Genomic DNA, 19,381 nt, shown 5'->3' on the forward strand with positions numbered 1-19,381 from the left:
TCAATGAGCCAGAGCCCGGGCAGGGCGGATGTAAGTGCGGAAGGCCCGGGACTGCCAGCGGCCGAGCCGCTGGATGGTAGACGCGGGGAGCCCGAGGCCTGCCGCCACTGTGGCTGCGCCAATGCGGAAGGAATGGGATGCGAAGCTCGCTGGCGGGAACCCAGCTGCCTGTAGGCATGCCCGCAGCAGGGCCGCGAACTGGTAGCGTGTAAACGGGGCGCCTCCCCTGTGCACCAGGAAGGGGCCGGGGAGGGGAGGCCGGACTGCTAGGTAAGACTGGACGGCCCTGACTGGACAGATAGCCTGCTCCCGAGAGGCCCGCAGGCTGACAGAGACCCCCCGGCCCCGTTGGTCGGTTTTGGATTGCCGGACCAGGATGGTGACCCTGCGCCTGGAAAGAACCACGTCCCCTGCTCCCAGGGCCCTGCCAGAGGTATCCTGGCGGGACCCCGCCACCAGTTCGCTGACCCTGAAGGCCCTGAAAAAGGCCAGGGTGAAGGCCATGTGTACAAGCCGCTCCTCGTACGAAGACCAGCAGATGTCTGCGAGTGCCTGCAAGATCACCCGCAGGATGGGCAGGGTGATGGGCCTGCGCTGGTCAGGTGCCCGCGGGGAGACCCTGCCCCACCCCTCTATGGCCCTGCGAGCCTGGAAACCGTCACATGGATCGGGGAATCCTTCTGCCTTGCAGACGAAAGAGATTCCCGACAACTCGCGCCGCATGGTTCCTGGAGCGAAGCCAGATCCTCACAGGTGGGCCAGGTAACGCAGTACCGTGGTCTTGGATGGCGGCCAGGGGTCCCGGTCTCCTTCCCTTCCGATGAAGGTGAGGAAGCGCGCCACTGCCTTGGCATAAGCCCGCAGAGTAGAGGGAGCCACTGAGCTGAGAATTCCCTGTGTCAACTGTGTCTCGCCAATCCGCCACAGGTTCACCGGGAATGGGTCGAGAGTGCGTGCCGCTTGAGGGGCCAGCGAGAAGAACTTCTCCATCTGGAAGCGAGACAGCGCATCTGCCATGCTGTTATCCAAACCTGCTACGTGCCGGGCTGAAAATGAGATGTTAGCGGAAAGACAGCATAGCACAAAATGCCGGATGAGCCGCATGACCCGCTCAGAGCGAGAGGACTGCTTGTTAATCACCCGGACTGACGCCTGGTTGTCGCACCAGAAGAGGACCCGTTTATCCCTGAACTCCTCCCGCCAGATTGTAACGGCGACCAAGATGGGAAACAGCTCCAGGAAGGTGAGGTCCCTGAGGATCCCGGAGCTGGCCCAGGATGAGGGCCATCGCTGAGCGCACCACCTCCCTTTGAAGAAGACCCCAAACCCCAGGCTGCCCGCTGCATCCGACTGCACCTGCAAGTCGGAGCCTGGAGAGAGGGCACATTGCCACAGCGAAACCCCATTGTAATTGGAGAGGAACTCCCCCCAGACCCTGAGATCCTCCTTCATCCCCTTAGTGAGCCGAATGTGATGGTGTGGTGCCAATGCCCCCCTGCACGCCCTGGCCAGGCGAGCGCAGAAGGCCTGGCCCGGGGAAACCACTCGGCAGGCAAAGTTGAGATGCCCAATGATGGACTGGAGGTCCCTTAAGGTGCACTTCTCCCGAGGGAGAGTGGACTCAATGATGGCCCGCAGCCGAGCTAACTTGTCCTGGGGGAGGCGAGAAAGGCCTGCCTCGGAGTCGAGTTCAATCCCCAGGTAAGTGAGACGGGAGGTGGGGCCCTCCGTCTTTTCCGGCGCAAGTGGGACCCCCAGCTCCTCAGCCAAGTCCTGGAAGATCCTAAACCGAATGGCACAAGTGTGACCACCAGGGGGCGCCATAATCAGGAAATCATCGAGGTAATGAGTAATATGGGGGGAACCCATGCGATCCTTGGCGGCCCACTCCAGGAAGGTGCTGAATTCCTCAAAGGCGGCACAGGCAACGGAGCACCCCATGGGCATGGCCCTGTCCACGTACCATTGATCCCTGAACTTGAAACCCAGGAGGCAAAAGTCCTGAGGGTGAACCGGAAGTAGCCTGAAGGCGGATTGAACATCACACTTGGCCAAGAGGGCCCCCCGCCCGCAGGACTGGACGAGGCGGACCGCCTGGTCAAAGGAGGCATATCTAACTGAGCACAGCTCCTGGGGGATGCAATCATTGACTGAAGAACCACGCGGGTATGACAGGTGGTGTATGAGTCTGAACTCTCCAGGGGCCTTCTTGGGGACGACCCCCAGAGGAGAAACCCTGAGGTTAGGTAACGGGGGGGAAGAGAAGGGGCCAGACACCCGGCCAGCCCCCACCTCCTTGGCAATTTTGGCAGCGACCACCTCGGGCAACTCCTTTGCAGACTTAAGGTTGCCCGAGGAAGTGGCCACACGGAGGCCCGTGAAAGGAATTCGGAAGCCTTTGGAGAAGCCTCCCATCAGGAAGGCAGCCGCCAGCCTGTTAGGGTATTGTTCCAGGAGGGGGCGGAGGGCCTGCAGGCGGATAGGTGTGTGAGCCAACCCTAACTCAGCGCAGCCAGGGCTACTTGCTGCCGCTGTTGGGCTGGTGACCGGCGGTGGAACTCGACCCCCCATCCCTATGGGCACCGCTATTGGAGGACCGGCCCCCCCGAAAGGGAGCCGTGGCCTGGGATCCTCGCGGGCATACCTGGCGGGAGTGCGGGGCACCACACGACTCGCAACAGTGCTCGTAACGGCACTTGGACCGCTGGCACTTGCCCTGATTGAATTCCCAGCACAGGCTGCGAGGTCTGTCCCGCCGGCTGAACCAGCGCCCCCCCCGGGCAGGCTCCGCCCGCCCTCTCATATGGGGGCCCACCAGCCAGAGCCAGAGCTTCTGGCTGATGAGGTCCCACCTGGCCCTGGGGTTCTGGGAAGCCCTCTTCCGGAAGGCCTCATCGTAGTCCATAGCTGCCGCCTCCCCGGCCAGGGCCCGGGCCCGCAGGACGTTGCCAAATGGTTGGACAAGTGCCACCCTCGTTGCGGATACGCTATCTGCACCACCCCCATGTAGACAGTGAACCCTTCCATCCAGTTACTAAAGGTCCGTTCAGCTGTCTCCTTTTTTGGCGTCTTTTTATCCCGTTTGTTGGACGGGGGGCACCTCCCATCCTCTGCCTCCGGCCTGAGGAGGGAGAAAACGTCTACGTAGAACCCGTTCAGGATTCTCTCCCGGGCCTTGCGCGATAAATGAATCCCCGGGGGATCCTCATCGTCCGTGAAGGACCTAGAGGAGAGGGGGCGTGTTTCGCTGTCCTCTGTTCCCCAAACCTCCCGGGAGTCCCCAACGCCAGCTGCCCCTCTGCGCCGCGAGGCCCAGCCTGGGAGGCCAGGGATGGCGGCCCCCGCTTCCCAGTAGCCCGCCCCGCCACACTCATCTTCTGAGGAGGACTCACCTGTGGATCCCTCGCTGTCTGAATCCTCCTGGTGCCGGCGGCTTCGGCTTGTCTTCCTGGGGGCCTTCCTTCTTTTAGTGGAGGGGGGCCGCCTGCGGCTGGAGCTCCTGGAACTGGAGCTCGATGACCTTTCCCCTCGGCGCCCTCTGGCAGGGCTGCTTCTCCTTCTCTTGCTGCGCCCGCTAGAGGGGACCTCGACAGGCCCTGGGGGAGGTGCGACTCCCCCAGGCCTGGAGTTCCCCAGGCTCTCCACCCTGGCAGAGAGTAGCTCCAAGGTGCGGCTGATACTCTGGAGGGAGGTGGCTGTGCTATCCTCAGCAGCCCCCCCTCCTTGCACTGAGCCCTTATTTGGGGGGGGGAAGCCGGACGCGGGCCCCCTTCGCATGCCCCTTGGCCTTCCTGGAAACCGTGGTGTGAGGGCGCTCCCTGGAGGGTGCGGAGCCCTTCGGGGATGGCTGTTGCTGGCGCCTCCCGACTTGAGGCTTTTTCCCCTGACCCCCGGCAGGCTGCTTGGGCTTTCCACCTATGGGGCCCTTCTTGCTCCTGCTGCCGGCAGCCCCCTTGTTGGGCCCCCCGGGGGATGCTGGTGCTGCCTTGCCACCCCCCTGCGCCTTCTTCCCTGCCCCGCCAGCCCGCCTGATTGGAGCCATGCCCTGGCCGGTGGTGGCTTCCGTTGGGGCGGGGTGGTGCCGCTGCTCCCCTGCCCTGGCTAACCGAGGGGCCGGGAGCAACCAGAGGCTGTGGAACGGCTGCCTGGGTTGCACCACGCGGTCCTCCCTGGATGTCTTCACCGCGGAGGGGCCTGGGCTCAGCTCTGCCCTGGGTCCCCCACCGCGGCGCTCCCACCTGCCCTGAGCTAACAGGAGGGGCAGGGAGCCCGGTCCACGTGGTCGCCCGACGAGCGGAGAAGCAGAGAGCCAAAGGGGGGCCCAAAGCCGGGAGGCAGTGGAGCTGGGCGTGAACGGGGGAGGCTCAGCTAAACCTCCCCGGCCTCAGCCTCCGTGCTGCCAGTCCAACGCCGCTTGCCTCCTCTCTGCGTCTTCTCGTCGCCGCTCGCCGCTCCTTCTCTCTCCGCAGCTCTTCTCTCCTTCGCCGCCCGAGCCGAGTGATCTGAGGCCGGGCCGGGCCCTAAATAAATACCCAGCCAGCGGACCAGAGGGAAGACTGCCTCCCCGAGGTCCGCCGGCTGGCCCGGCCCCGCCCCCCGGCCGGCCGATTGGCCGGCCGGAATTCAAATCCGATTGGATGCTGGCTGCCCGGCTGAGACCGAGTCAGCCAGCATACCGGCCGCCGCGCCTGCCCTGCCCCCGCGCCTCCCGGCAGCAAACCAGGCTCCCGGTAAGTCGGGCGCCCGCGCTTCTTGATCTGAAATTATCCCAGAAGGCAGTTTTTGATCTATTGGGAAAGCCCATGTGTACATTTGTGGATGAAGTTAATTTAGCATGTAATGCTGAAAACAGCTGTTTAAAAAAAATGTGAACCGTATTCTCTGCGAATATGCTATTTGAAAAGTTTTAATGAATATAGGTTTTGCCAATCCACGATCATATGAAAGTGCATTTTTAACTGCTTCAGCCACCTTCCATGTAGAGAAAACTGGTGCAAAGTCATTGTAAAGTCACTGAACAGATGTGGAAAATAAAATAAATGATTTAAGTGAAAGCTGCTGTATTCATTAGTGAACCGGTAGACCTCTGGGTCTTAATGTAGAATTAATCTTATAAATCTGACTCTACAACCAACTTCTGCCTATCAGTTCCTTTTAGAAGAAGAAAGAGACTGGATTCTTTCCCCGATCATTAAAGTGTGTGCTAGCTGTCTCCTGAAGCAACACCAACTCCTTTCAGCTTTTCCCTAACTGCTAACAAAGCAACCAAATGGCCAGAACATTTGTTGCAGCAGTTGCAGGACTCACCTCCATATCAGCCTCTTGGGTCTTGGTTGACTTTTTGTCCTGTGCACTAAAAAATTTGATTGGGTTGCAGAGGGCCATGGTCATATCTAGGGGAAAAATCCAAGACACTCAATACAACCATCCATTTCCTACTTATTACACAGTAGAACTCCTACAACCTGCATGTTGGTCAACTTGAGATACCCAAACTCATACATAATTTTCCAGACTTGCTGAGTTGTCCTAGTTTTTTGCCATTATAACATGGATTAATCCGACTATTGCTTTTTATCTTGCCCTTCCTCCATTCCTCACAACAAACCTGAGGTAAGTTAAGCTGAAAGAGACTGGCTGGTTCAAGGTCACCCAGCAAGCTTCGTGGATTGGCTCTTCAAGGACTAGTCCATTTATAGCCACTACACCACACTGCCTATCACATGAATGCACTGGGGCTTTCAACTCAACCGCAGTCTCTGTAATGGAACTCTTAAGAGCCAAGCGACAAGTGGCGAATGACACTTGCCTGGCAAGGGAGCAGACTCACGGGTATTCACTGCATGATCAAGTGGAGGGCAAGTGAACAGGGAGGAGTACACGTGAGTCTGCTCCCTTGCCAGGCAAGTGTCATTCGCCACTTGTCGCTTGGCTCTAGGTCTTGCAAAGTTTCTGACACTAAGAAAAATGTGCATGTACGTAAATCTCTGTGTAGGCAAATTAGAACAATATTCCCAGTGCAATCCTATGCAGAGCTACTCCAGCCTAAGCTCACCGATATCAATAGATTTAGACTGGACTAATTTTGCATAGGATTGTATTGTTAATTACATTTTGTTTGGGTGCAGAATATTTTTGGGAATGATTTTTAACACAGCACACAAATAATTTTCTAGGTAAGTTTAAACACATGCGTGCGTGCACCCACTCACACATGTCCACATAAGAGGCATTCTACACGTGTATGCACAAGTGGCTGCTGAGGATGTGTGCAGATTAACCTTTCAGAAAATTAGAGGTCAGCAGTTTATTGTTGAAGGGATAAGCAGGGTTGCACCTACCTGTAACTGTTGTTTGTCTAGTGTCTTCAGTGCAGGCACACATTGGGACTGAGCAGCTGCAGTGCAGCTACGGAGAGAGACCCTCTAGTTCTAAAACTGTAGGGAGCGCTCTGTCCACCCAATGTGAATGTGTGGGCGTTTCCCCACCTAAATGGAGCATTGCAGAGCAGAGCACCCACTTATCCCTCAGTTCTCCTGAGCTACCAGAGGTCCATGTAAAAACACAAAAGCAGGACAGGAGGAAGGGGAATGTGTGTCTGCACAGAAGACACTTGACGAATAACAGTTAGGGGTAAATGCAACCTTGTTTTCATCATAGGTCTTCTGTGCAGTCCCACATTGAGAGTATGACAAGCTACTCACCAAGGCAGGAGAGTGTAAGAGAACTAGCTGAAAAGCGAATGCAGGATGGCTGTCCCCACTGCTGCATCTTTTCTTAAGTTTGTGTTCAAGGAGTAATGCCAGATGAATGTGACTGCTGAGGACCAGGTGGTGGCTTGACAGATGTCTTGCAGCAGCGTTCCTCGAAGGAAGGCAGCAGATGATGCCTGTGCTCTGGTAGAATGAGCCAAGGTTCCATGTCCAGTAATGATCAGGGCTCAGTCTACCACAGCACAGGCATCATCTGCTGCCTTCCTTCGAGGAACGCTGCTGCAAGACAGATCTGGGAGGAAAAGATCTGTGGAGGAGGGGTCCAGCACGTTCAGCAGGTGTACGAAGCTCCCCTGGAACATGGCCCATAGGGTAGGGAACCAATCCTGACATGGCTGGAAAGGGGCAATGAGGATACAGTGGGTTTGGAAGTGGCGGATTCTGCAAAGGACCCTGGGTAGTAGAGGAACTGGGAGGGGAAGGTGCAGAAGAGGACTTTGTCCCACAGGACTTGAAGAGCATCCCCCAGGGAATCTGGATCTGAGCCTGCCAGTGAGCAGAAGGTTCTGGCCTTGATGTTGGAGGAAGTTGCAAAAAGGTCCACATTTGGGGATCTCCACATCTGGAATATGGGATGTATGTAGTTATTGACTGACCACTTGTTGTGTGGCTGGAGCAATCTGCTTAGGGAGTCTGCTCTGTCATTTGTTGTGCCTGTGGGAATATGTTGGTCTTTATGGCTTATGGCCACAGTTCTGAAGCCTCGGCACACAGAGTCAGTGATGCCACCCCTCCTTGCTTGTTCAGGTAATAAAGTGCGATGGTGTTGGTTTGTACCTGAACTCTTTTGTTATGTAACAGGCATCAGGTCAAAATGCCTGATGTCCTTCGGGATTGGTACGATTGGTACATCGCAGAATGCTACTTGTAGGGTTGACAGCTCTGGAAGCGATACTTAGGTGGTTGGTGTTGTTGGGTATGAACTCTAACCGCAGGAGAACGGGCTGTCTGATAAGTCTTCTTCATTGGAAAGAGAGGGAATTACCTTCAAATTGAAAATCCTTGATCTTATTTCATTTGTCCTGCGGTAAAGCAGTGGAGTGTATCCATGTGTGCCAACATAAAACAATTGCTGAGGCCATGGATCTGGCAGAGCGGTCAGCTGTATGTCCCCCCCCCCAATTATCTGTTGTTTGGCCAGGTCTTCTGGCCTTGCCCTGCAGAACCCTCATGAGCCCTTTTATCCTCAGGTAAATCTTGGGTATAGGTAGACAGTCATTCCCACAGGATCAGATTGTAGGAACCCATAATAACCTGAAAGTTTGAAATTTGAAAGTTAAGGGCTGCAGAGGAATAAACTTTTCTGCCTATTGTATCTAGCTTGCATTCTTTCCCATCCATAGGGGATGAATGAGAGCCATAGTGGTATCTAGATTAGACTTTTTTGGTTACAAATGATGAGGGGTGTGGATGATTGAAAAGAAAGGTGTAGGCTTGTTGTTTCAGCTTATAGTAGTTCTTGTTTTTACGAGAAATGGTAGGTATGGAGGCTGGTTTCTCCCAGATGCCATGCACAATATCTAGGAGGTCTTCCACTGTGGGAAAGGCCACAGATGCTGGTGAATAAGTATAAAAAGCCTGGACAACCTTGCTCTTCATTTTTGGTGGCAAAGCAGAGACATCTATCTCCAGGGCTCTCACCAGCCGCTCAGAGAAAAGGTAGAAATCATCATTGGGGGATCATGAGGTGACCTCCTCAACAGCTTCCTCAGGAGAGGGATCCAAAACTAGCTGTGATGTAATGCAGGAGTGGGAGGCAACCTCTTCCTGTTCCTCAAGGTTTGATAGAGTTGGCAATCGAGCCTGGAACTGTTGAGATGGAACCAATGGTTCCATTGGAACCAACGAAGTCAGAACCAAGGGAGTCAGAGCCGGGGTCAGGAGAGATGCAGACTGTAACCAGACAAGAAATTCCTGCCAGTTTGGGATCTCTGCTGGGTAAGCTGAACCATGTGGCCATGACATAGATACAGGAGGAGCTACAGCAGTCAGAACCAGAGATGAAGCCCATGTCTGAGCCAAGGGCTGAATAAGTTGCGTGGGTCATGACACTGGCAATGGAATGGAGGAGGCTGCCATTGGAATCAAGGAGACTGTTGGAACCAAGGGGGTTAGAACTGAAGGTAGTGGTGCCGATTCAGTTGTGGCCGTGGTAAACATAAAAGCTAACTCCTCTGTTAGGCTCACCTCCTCGGCCTCCTGATGTAAAGTTGGAGTGGTGGAGATGAAGGTGTTCAGGGAGCAATAACAACTTCCTCCTCAACAATAAGCAAAGGTGTCAAGGATGCAGAACGGTGTGAGGAAGTGGAGGCAGGTCTTTTGGGGTGTTTGGTCTTCATTTTCAACTTCTTTGTTGGCAATTCCAAAGTAAAGAGCTCAGAACAGGATGGTTCCAGTGACTGATGCTTTGATGATTCCACCTTGCAACTTGGGCATCATTTGTGTGTTGAAATCCTAGGTGGACAGAGATCCACAGGTGGAGCAGCAGGAACTAGAGAGCAAGGTTTAGTCAGATCTGGTGTTCGAGCCTTTGGAACCGAGGAAGGTAGCTCAGATCGGGGATTGGTTTCATGCTCGACAGATGACTTTGCTGCCAGCCTACTGGAGCCTGATAAGACCATATTCCACATCAGCCCTTTGAAGTGGGAAGTTCTGGCCTTTGGGGTAAATCTCTGGCAATACCAGCAAGTGGACACATGATGGCATTCCCTAGACAAAGAAGGCAAAGCTCATGCTCATCTGTATGAAGCATCTTTGAATCACATTCGGAGCATTTTTTAAATAGTGCTTTATGAGACATATACAGCTCTTTTCCTTATTTCTTGTTATATGGAGATATGTATACCGTATACTGAAGATTAGAGACTTATCTGAAAAGTTGAACATGTGGAGAAGTGCAGAGAAGAAAGACCAAAGAGAAGAACCTCTCTCAACTATGGTGAAAGAAGAACTAAATGAATAAGGGGGAGGGGGGCTACACTCTGCAACGCTCTGTTTAGGCAGGAAAATGCCCACGCATGCGCATTGGGTGGATGGAGCACTCCCTATAGTTTTAGAGCTAGAGAATCTCTCCCTCTCTGAGACTGGCCTGTATCTGCACAGTCCCAATGTGTGCATGCACCGAAGACTGACAACAAACAGAGGGTTGACTTCAGCTCCCCTTTCCCTCTATTGTCTCTGTTTGATTCCATTTCTGAAAAAGAAAAGTGCACAGCCACGGCTGCTGCACATACAGTAATCTGGATCTGAGTCACAATATTATTAGTATAAATATTATTTATCAGGTTGGTAGGAATTTGGAGTTTTATTGTTCTATCACTGAATTTGAGGTTTTGTTGCTCTAAGCCATGAAGAAAGGTAGAGTATAAATGTTTTAATACATAAATAGTACGTAAAATATTGCTTCTATTTATTGTTGGTAATCGGGTATTTTCAAAAATATTAATAATTACATTAACATTATTAGAACTAACCAAGCAAGATACAGAGCGGTCTATGATCAGATTTCCTTTTGGACAGTTTGTTAAAGTTAGAAGCAGCTGTGTGTGGGTATCTGTACATTTTCAACTCTGTAGGGAAATTAGTAGCTCTTGTAGGGCAGGGGGTGGGGAGGAGGGCAGGAAAGTAACTTGAAGGGAAAGGATTACATTCCTTCCACCAGCACCTCAGCCTCAAACCAATTTGGGTACCTCTATGGCTGCTTCTAACCAAATCCCTCACAGAGTTTGAGGTGATTGTATCTTCTAATCTACATCCATTTTTACCCTTAATGCACTACTTTCTTCTCTCTTATCTACTCTTGATGATTCCACAATGCCATATTTGCCTGAGGAAACTTCACCTCCCTGTGTCAAATACTTTCTCCACATCATGAATGTTTCACTTAGAATTCTATGGGTTATAACCTGCCTTAAGAAATGCATATAAAACAGCAACATTCTTTCTTTCTCTTACTCAGATCCTATCCCAATCTTCTTACAAGCAAAAATAGGTGGGGTAATCCCATTTTTCCTCACAAAACCCAATGAGGTGGGTTAATAATAATAGTAACATTCGATTTATATACCACCCTTCATGACAACTTAATGCCCACTCAGAGCAGTTTACAAAGTATGCCATTATTATCCCCACAACAAAACACCCTGTGGGGTGGGTGGGGCTGAGAGAGCTCCAGAGAGCTGTGACTGACCCAAGGTCACCCAGCTGGCTTCAAGTGGAGGAGTGGGGAATCAAACCCGGCTCTCCAGATTAGAGTCCTGCACTCTTAACCACTATACTGAACTGGCTCTCTGAGAATAATTGGCCCGTGGTCATCCGGTGAGAATCACAGCATGAGGGCCTAACTGCACATTACATTTTTATCAGGAATCTACCTAGGGGTCACACATTCACACATATTTGGGGAGCACTCAGGATTTAGACCTCCCCACCCCACACAAGTTTTCCAACCTGAAATGGCTCGGCGGGGTGTGTGTGTGTCTGTATTTCCCCCACTGGGGAAGAAACTGCATAGCTGTATCAGTATACATGCAGTCTCCAAAGAGCATATACAGACTCCCTGGAGCCAATTCAGGTCACAAAAATGGTATTGGGGGGTTGGGGTCTAAGCCTCCTCTCTCTGCTTGCCACAGTCTCAGTCTGAATCAGGCCATCACATAAATGAAATTCTCAGAGTATATGCATGACCTAACCAGCTACATCCAAAGGAAAAATATAATGTGAAGTTAGGCTCTCTAAGTTAGGACTTGAGCCCAGGTATCACAAGTTCAAGTTTCTAACCACTAAACAACACTGTCCTTGTAAATTAAAGACTCCCTCCATACATGTCAACTGCATCCAGCAGAAAACATCCAACAGTAACAAAGTGATGTCCATGTTTCAAAGCTGCAATAGAGGAATAGAGATTTCATTTCAAGGAATTTCAAGAGCAATACCTGCCCATGAGTCAGGAACATAGTCTTTCATCTCCACATAAACGAAGAGAGAAGGCAGATTAAGTGGCATGTTGGCCTCACTACGAAGGCAAATGTGGTGATAGCCTAAAACAGAGAGCACACGTCTCAGCAGGGAAATACACTACAAACAAGTGACAAACAGAATACCAGTAAGGAACGAAATTCAAGTCCAATGTACATTGAAAGGCAACTTTTCATGGTATAAGTTTTTGTGAGTCAAAGCTCACTTTGGCCGTTGTCACACGGCCATAAATTTAGCGCCAAACTAGCGCCATCTCCCGCTGAATGCTCACCTTATTCTGGTTCTCTTGCGATTTCGCCATTCTCCCCAATTCACGCTTTGTGACTCTTTATGTTGTCTTTATCCACTTCCATGTGAATGCCCTGGATTGACTATGAACGCTTTGCAGCACCAAAATGCTCACTCTTCCCGATCATTTGTCTCACCTAATACTGATTCTCCTGCCCTACACTCCCACAAGCCCCAGCACGACCCGCAATTAAGCCTCAAAGTATTTTTTTTTTTAATGTCAGCTTTATAGCGCTATAGCACTATTCTGCCATGGGTGGGAAACCTCTGCTACCTATCACAGTTGGCTTTTGGGTTGGCCCAGCACAACATTGGTATCACAGAAGAGTGATATAGCGCAAATATGCGAAAAAAATAATTAAAAAGGGGGCGGGATTTTTAGGGCCCCGTTTCCAGAGGCACTTTGATTGACCATCGAATTGCACTTTTCCCTTTTAATGTGACTGACTGGAAGCACAAGCAGTCGTCAAAAGATGGGAGAATCCGTTCTAATAACGATAACAGAAGAAACAATTTCTAGTGCAAAACTGACGAAATAAGGGCCCGTGTGATGACGGCCTTTGTCAGAGGGAATAGTTTGTAAAGAACTATTTTAAGAACATGGAGATGGCAATCACAGTTCTGCCAAGGCATGATATGAGGCAGTGACCTCAAATTGCAGTTTTTGCATGCCAGTAAGGATAGCAAATAGGAAGTTGTAGAAATGGTGTCTAGTAACAGGGCCTTTTTCAGTGGTGTCACCTCAAAGTTCGCTCAGCACCTACCTTACTTTTCTTTAGGGATCAGATTAAAATATTCCTTTTTACAAAGGCTTTTAACTACAAGGCTTTATCTTTTAGCTGTTTTATGATTTGCTTCTGGCCTGAGGACCATTTTATCAATATCATTTTTGTGCTGCTCATTGTTTGTTTTATGCTATCTTTATGCCTTGTTTTTAATAGCTTGCTTTAATTGTTTCAGCTTGTTTTTAATGGCTTGGTTTTGTTTTTAATGACTGTATTTTTATGGTTTTGTTTTAGTTGAGCAGGTGTTTGGTGATGCAGCATATAAATTTTCTTTAAAAAAACTTTCCTTCTCCATCTTGCAAGAAATGTATAGTATAATATAGTGAGCTGAGGCATAGGAAAGAGCTGTCATATACAACGACTGAAAGATGTCATACACAAATTGTTAAATTTTCAGTTTTAAAAGGAGATCACTTGAGGTATATAGAAATGATATTTGATAAAGTTAACAACCATCTGGTTTAATACTAAGAGAAGGGTTTTTAGAAGTATGGACAATTGACTGAAAATTTGTGGCCTTTGGTCGCAGTATGTAATATTAGTAGAGAACAAATTGAATTACACAGTGAATGGCTATTACCCCAAACTGTTCAGGCCATGACAATCAAATGTACTTTTCCACACTTGAAGAAAATCAGTCCAAGCCCAACTCTTACCTGAACATACAGCAGTGATGGGAATGATGCGCTGACCAATGAACTTTCCGCCTTCCTCCAAAACCACAATTCTGAGAGACGCCAACTCTGGCATCATAATCTGGGGAGGAAAAAAAGAAAATAGGAAAAGTTCAGGAGGCTTCTCTTAAATCCCCACAAGGCTGTGCCAAGCTGAGCAGCTGCATTCTGGGCCACACTAGACATGAGAGGAGCAACCAAGGTTGGTGTTTACTGTTCTGCCTGGACAGCCCTATGCATGGAGATGGGTGTTGAGGCACATGAGTGAGGTGACACTCCTGATTTCCGACCTCACTTCTCTAGATTTCATTAGCTCATATACTTTTCTCCCAGTCTTACGCCATTCAGTAATAGCAGTGACCCAGATCAAAGAGAAAGGTGCCTGAAGTAATTGTGTGAGGGGAGGTAAGGTGAGGGAGGGAACAATCAGCTCCCCAGAGCAGCATACCATTTTTTGTTTTAAAAGCATAACACTTATTTACGCTGCTTTGTGTGTGCCCTTCCCCTAAGCATAAAAGGCATAAATCGTGATCGTTGGTGTGGGTCATATTTGTGCCACATTGTTGGCACTTTTTAAACAAAGAAGATTGAGACACTTTAGAAGAAACACTAACCACAATGCTGAAGAATGCTAGGAAAGAACCTATTTCAACGGCGTTGAAAGGAGAACTGAGGGAATTCAAGGGCACTCGCCCTAACAACTGTGTTTTTAAGCAGGAACGAGGCTGCACATGTGCAGAACGGACGAGCGCCCCCCTAAACAGTTTTTAAGCTAGAAAAATCTCTCCACAGCAGGCCTGCATGTGCGCAGTCCCAGTGTGGGGCTGCATAGAAGGATGGTGACGAACCATGTGTCCCTGGGTGTCTGTAAAGTATACACTGAGAGTTGGTATCATGCTACTACTGGCCTGTAGAAACATCCCTGGAAGTTCAGAATCTAAACCAAACGTATCACTGGAAGAGAAATCACTGATCTGAAGTGTTGTTACCTTTTCAAATACAAAAGCCTCCTCCTTCCATACAGGATTAATTGAGTTTGCAGTTGGTGTCAGCTTGGTTCTGTATCGGCGTTTGGGATCACCTGGCAGGCCAAACAACTCCACTTCTACATAGGACCTCACACTGCGCTCTGAGAGAAACTGGCCAGAAATTATCTACCAATGAATACAAACAAGATCAGCACAATATCCCATTTTAAACCCAGAACTGTCCGTAGTGTCTGGCTTTCTCTTTATTTTAGAGGCATGTCTGCCTTGCTTCATTCTTTATGAGGCTGATCCTGGGACCACATCACTCCAGAAAGCATTCAATGCTCCTATATATCAAAGACTCCCTGCCTATACAAAGCAGACATCACAGGTAGCCTAGTTTTTCCCACAATATACTACATTACTAAATGCAGGAAGTTTTTTTGGAAATCCTGAGCAGAGGCGAGGACTGCTTTTTAGAAAGAATTTCATCTTTCATGAAAAGCACCTTTCTGGGGGAGGCTCAAACTGGCTCAGAGGTTTTTGTGTATTGACAGTGAAGACATTGTGAAGAAGGAAACAGCCCTGTCACTCTGAATCAGTTTCCACTGTTCTCAATTAGTCCTCCGTTCCTTGATTAGTCAAACTGGTCTGCTATGTGATGTTAAGCTATTTCCAGGAATAAGATGACTGATTTTTTAAAAAAGGGTGTGCGCACATGTGCAATCAGATCAAGTACGGAAATAAACAAAATGAGAAAAGTGAGGGACATCTCCAGCCACCAGAAAGTATGACTTCTCCACTGAAAATGTACAAGTGTGAACACTTTGTGTAACCCTAATGTTTGGGAAGAGGAGCATTCAAACAAATCCCCAGCTGCATGCTGAAGTGGTACAACTCCAGTTGAGCTGTGTCACATGATTGGAGGGGGCTCAGAGTTTCCTGTTTAGAAGTGTACCTGTGTTGTCCTTTGCTGCAACAGAATTATTCAATGAGGCAAATGGTAATTTTCTATTTTTATGCAATTTATTAACACTGGAAAAATAAGATGTTTTCATAATAGTATCACCTGCTTGCACATTTTCCTATGAAGAGCCCTGATAAGGAAGCCTTGGTCTTGTACATACTCCTGGTGAAAGCATAAGTCCAGCAACAATTTAGTGGTTTGTACTTGCCGTTATTGACAATGTGCTTGCCACCACTACATCAATGCGGTCCACAGAGTAAGGGTCAAATTGCTTATCTGGCCGGCGCATGAAGTCATGTTTGAGGAGGTAGCCACTCTGCCCATTGAATTCAAAGAGGGCCAGGTTCTGTTGCATGGCGGCATCTGTGAGAGGAAGAAGCCACAAAAACAAGTGCAGCTGTTGGTTTATATATGGAAAATTGATGACATTACGCTTCAATAGTATCTTTCTGTCCAAGACCTCTCAGCACGCTTTACACAAGGGATTAGCCCTCTTTACATGGGAAGGTTGTTTTGTGTAATAGGAGCACCTGTCAGAGTAGTCTTTTACCAAAGGAATTTTTTAAAAGTACCCTAGTATTGATTTATTGGCTTGGATCCTGTAGCAACTCTCCCCTGACAGAACTTTTGTTACTAGAGTAGAACATCTTCCCCTGTTCCCTCCTACTATAGCCCAAAAAGCCCCCCCTCAATGGTGCTCCTAGGAAAAGGGAAGTCCCCAAGAAGAGCATGAGGGGAGTTGGAGGTTTGCAGTGGGAAGCAAGACTGCCAAAAATCTTCCTGTTTTTCAGACAATATCCCACTTCATCAGACATATATGGGTTTAGGTATACTTCAATGTAATTATTTTGCTATACGGGTTATCATTTTTGTGTAGGAAAGTCACTTTCCACCACTGCATCAACAGAGAAAAAGTCAGATTTGGAAAGTTGGTAAATATACACGGGGGAAATTAATCAAGGCTGTTTTCATACGTCTTACTGGCTGCCGGAATGTTGTGCAAAACTCCCAGCAGACAGCCTCTTCTTGTGCGAAATCACCCCAGGAAGATGCGAGTTCACACAAAACTCCCAGATAACAGCATCTTTCTGGCATGATTTCACGCGAGAAGAGGCTGTCTGCTGGGAGTTTTGCACAACATTCCAGCAGCCAGTAAGATGTGTGAAAACAGCCCCCAAGTTAACAAAGAAGCAAAAGCTAATGGGGAAAATTGAAGCCTGATGCTTTCCCTCCATTGTCCTTATGCCATTTCTGTTTCATGTGAACAGGATTTCAGATCAAACTTGAAATGTATGTGAACATGTCAGCCTCAGTGCTCCTGACACCCTTCATTCCATTCCCCCGTCATTCCCTCTGTACCTCCATTCTCTTGTTTACCTTTCAAGTCTGTTCTCACTGACTCATTCCACTATACTATCTCTTCCAACAATGTCTGAGAGCCAAGCTACAAGTGATGCCTGACACAGGTTGGACACTTGTCAGCTTCCCTCAAGTTTTGATGGGAAATGTAGGCATCCTGGTCTTGCAGCTGTAATGGAGAGCCAAGCTGTAAAACCAGTATGCCTACATTTCCCATCAAAACTTGAGGGAAGCTGACAAGCTGTGTAAGGCGTCACTTGTAGCTTGGCTCTTCTTTTCATTTCCTCACCCATTTCCCTCTGGGAACACCCTCCCTTTCATTAAACCTCTCTTTACTTTCCATCTCTGTTCTTCAGTACATACATCAGCACCTTTTACATATGGTGTAAAGAGAAAGGAAAATGAGGGCAGAAATTAGGGCAAACAGAGGGGAAAAAATCGTATGAGTTGTTGTGTCCCAAGCAGAAAATGCTGGACCTCCTAATTTTCTTCATCAATATAATGAAATTAGACTGGGTGAAATGATGGTGTGTTAGACGCTCAAATGCAGATACTAGGAGGACAACTGCACAAGTACAGACTTTGCTGCAGTCTACATTTATTGTACATCAATACTGAATTCAGGCATCTGTCATGTGACCTGACTTGCTAGGTCAGGGCTATAGCAAGCATCTGGCATCATCATTTGCACCAGCATATGGAAACTGTTGTAGGCAGTGTCCAATTGCTCCACTTACCCTATTATGAAAACTCAGCCAAGCAGAACTCCACATCAGGGTGGTGATAACCATCCATTTGTCCTTGTATGAAATAAGAGGTTCTTCCAGTTACACTGTAGGCTCTACCCATTATTCCAATATTGTCTTCCTTTTCTTCTTGCATCTGGCCTTGGTGTTGCCCAATATCAAGTGCTGGTCTTCTTTTTTTATCCTGATATCTCTGTATGTTATCTGCTTTCTCAAAAGTCCTCATTGCCCATGCCTACCTGCTTTCCCTATATCACCAGTCCTAAGAAATTCCAAGTCCTACTTACAGACATTTATATTAAGGGCGAACTCACCATGTGATTTTCTTTATCATTCATGTTTGTTATTAGATTTATATTTAACTATGTTTGAAATAAGGATAAAAACCAGTCTTCTTCATGGTGGTTTAATATATCTGACCACATGAGTACATGTTCATAACACAGTTTCAGCCTCAGTCTTGTCTGTTTGTCTGTCTTGAGTGTTATGTGCAGTCAAATCACTTCTGATTTACGGCAACCCTATGAAAGACCTCCATTTGTCCTATTGTTAACAGCCTTGCTCAGGTCTTGCAAACTGGACGATATGGCCTCCTTGGTTGAGTCAGGCCATCTTATGTTGGGTCTTCCTCTTTTCCTATTGCTATCCACTTTTCCTAGCATTATTTCCTACTACCTTCCACTTTTCATAGTATTATTTCTTTGAAAAGGATGCTTATTTTCTAACAATATGTCAGCTGCAAAAAAGGCCCAATAAGAAATGAGCAAATGAAGGAATATAAATGAATGAGGACTAGAAAAGATGAAAGGGAGAAGAAAAATAGGAAATGAAACAGCTTTGGGAAATGTATGCAAACGTGAGAAAATGACTGAAAGTGGGAGCAGACCCAAATGGTAAGAAGCTGTGAGAGACCCACCACTCACCTGTTGTCTGGAAGTTTAAGGCCGCCATTTGGCAGCCAACATTCCAGAACATCTGAGGCATGTAGTTTGAAGAATCCATACGGGTGCCCTTGGGATAAATTCGGCTCATCTGCCTCTTGTTATAACTGAATATATTTGCTAAGAAATCCACCTCTACACATTATTATGGTATTCATATCCTAGGAGTACTGGATCATTTTTTAAAATAAGAAAAATGGTTATTGGTATTTAATGAGTGCAACAGGCAAGCACGTGAGATAAAATACAGACAATGAAAATCCTTTCCCATACTGCCTCTATTTAAATTCACACTGTATAGCAGAGTGATACAATCGGAAGAGAACAAAGGGACCACTTAATACATCATAAATCTCCTTCAAAGTAGTAAATTCTATATGGTGTTCAATAGCATTTAATTTTTGGTTTATATTTTGCCAAATGTTCCCTTTTAGGGACAAACTAGGTGTGATGAAGGCCTCACATCCACCACAAGGATGCTACCGCCATTTCAAAGTGACTTAAAAATGCTGCAGATTGGCAGGCTGAGGTGCTCTTGTTCCCCCCCCCCCCCTGTGCCTTGTTAATTGCCAAAACAGCTGCAGGAGTGTGTGTTGCTCTTTCAGCACTTGATAAGGCATGTGGGAGTGGGTCAGGGCTCACTTTGCTGTGTTGTGGGCCTTCTGAAATTTTCAAAATGGCAGTGGTGTCCTGGTGATGGACAGGAGGATGTCATTGCATCTAGCCTGGACCTTATTTGGCTGCTCTGCCATTTTCCATAAGATAGAAAGTTTACATTTTCCTGTCTGAAATTTGGCAGACTGAATCTCTTGAGTGAAAGTCATCATCCCTGAGAATTTCATTGTGTGGGTGGGTGGGTGAGTGGTTGAGGGGCTAACAATCAGAAATCTTCCCCACTGAAAC

The 19,381-nt window shown here is 48.4% G+C and overlaps 1 protein-coding gene across 4 annotated transcripts in view; it reads right to left on the minus strand.

Moving 5' to 3' along the window:
* Positions 1-19,381, minus strand: part of PLCB2 (phospholipase C beta 2) — a 93,415-nt gene that overhangs the window by 17,558 nt on the left and 56,476 nt on the right. For all 4 annotated transcript variants that reach the window (XM_054972226.1, XM_054972225.1, XM_054972224.1 and 1 more), the window contains exons 18-23: positions 18,461-18,585; positions 15,641-15,795; positions 14,487-14,651; positions 13,480-13,579; positions 11,708-11,812; positions 5,308-5,393 (exon numbers count right to left, since the gene is read on the minus strand). In XM_054972226.1, coding sequence (XP_054828201.1) covers positions 5,308-5,393; positions 11,708-11,812; positions 13,480-13,579; positions 14,487-14,651; positions 15,641-15,795; positions 18,461-18,585 — 736 coding nt within the window. The remainder of the gene's footprint in view (positions 1-5,307; positions 5,394-11,707; positions 11,813-13,479; positions 13,580-14,486; positions 14,652-15,640; positions 15,796-18,460; positions 18,586-19,381) is intronic.

Source organism: Eublepharis macularius, chromosome 2 (genome assembly GCF_028583425.1).
Source record: "Eublepharis macularius isolate TG4126 chromosome 2, MPM_Emac_v1.0, whole genome shotgun sequence".
Lineage (NCBI taxonomy): Eukaryota > Metazoa > Chordata > Lepidosauria > Squamata > Eublepharidae > Eublepharis > Eublepharis macularius.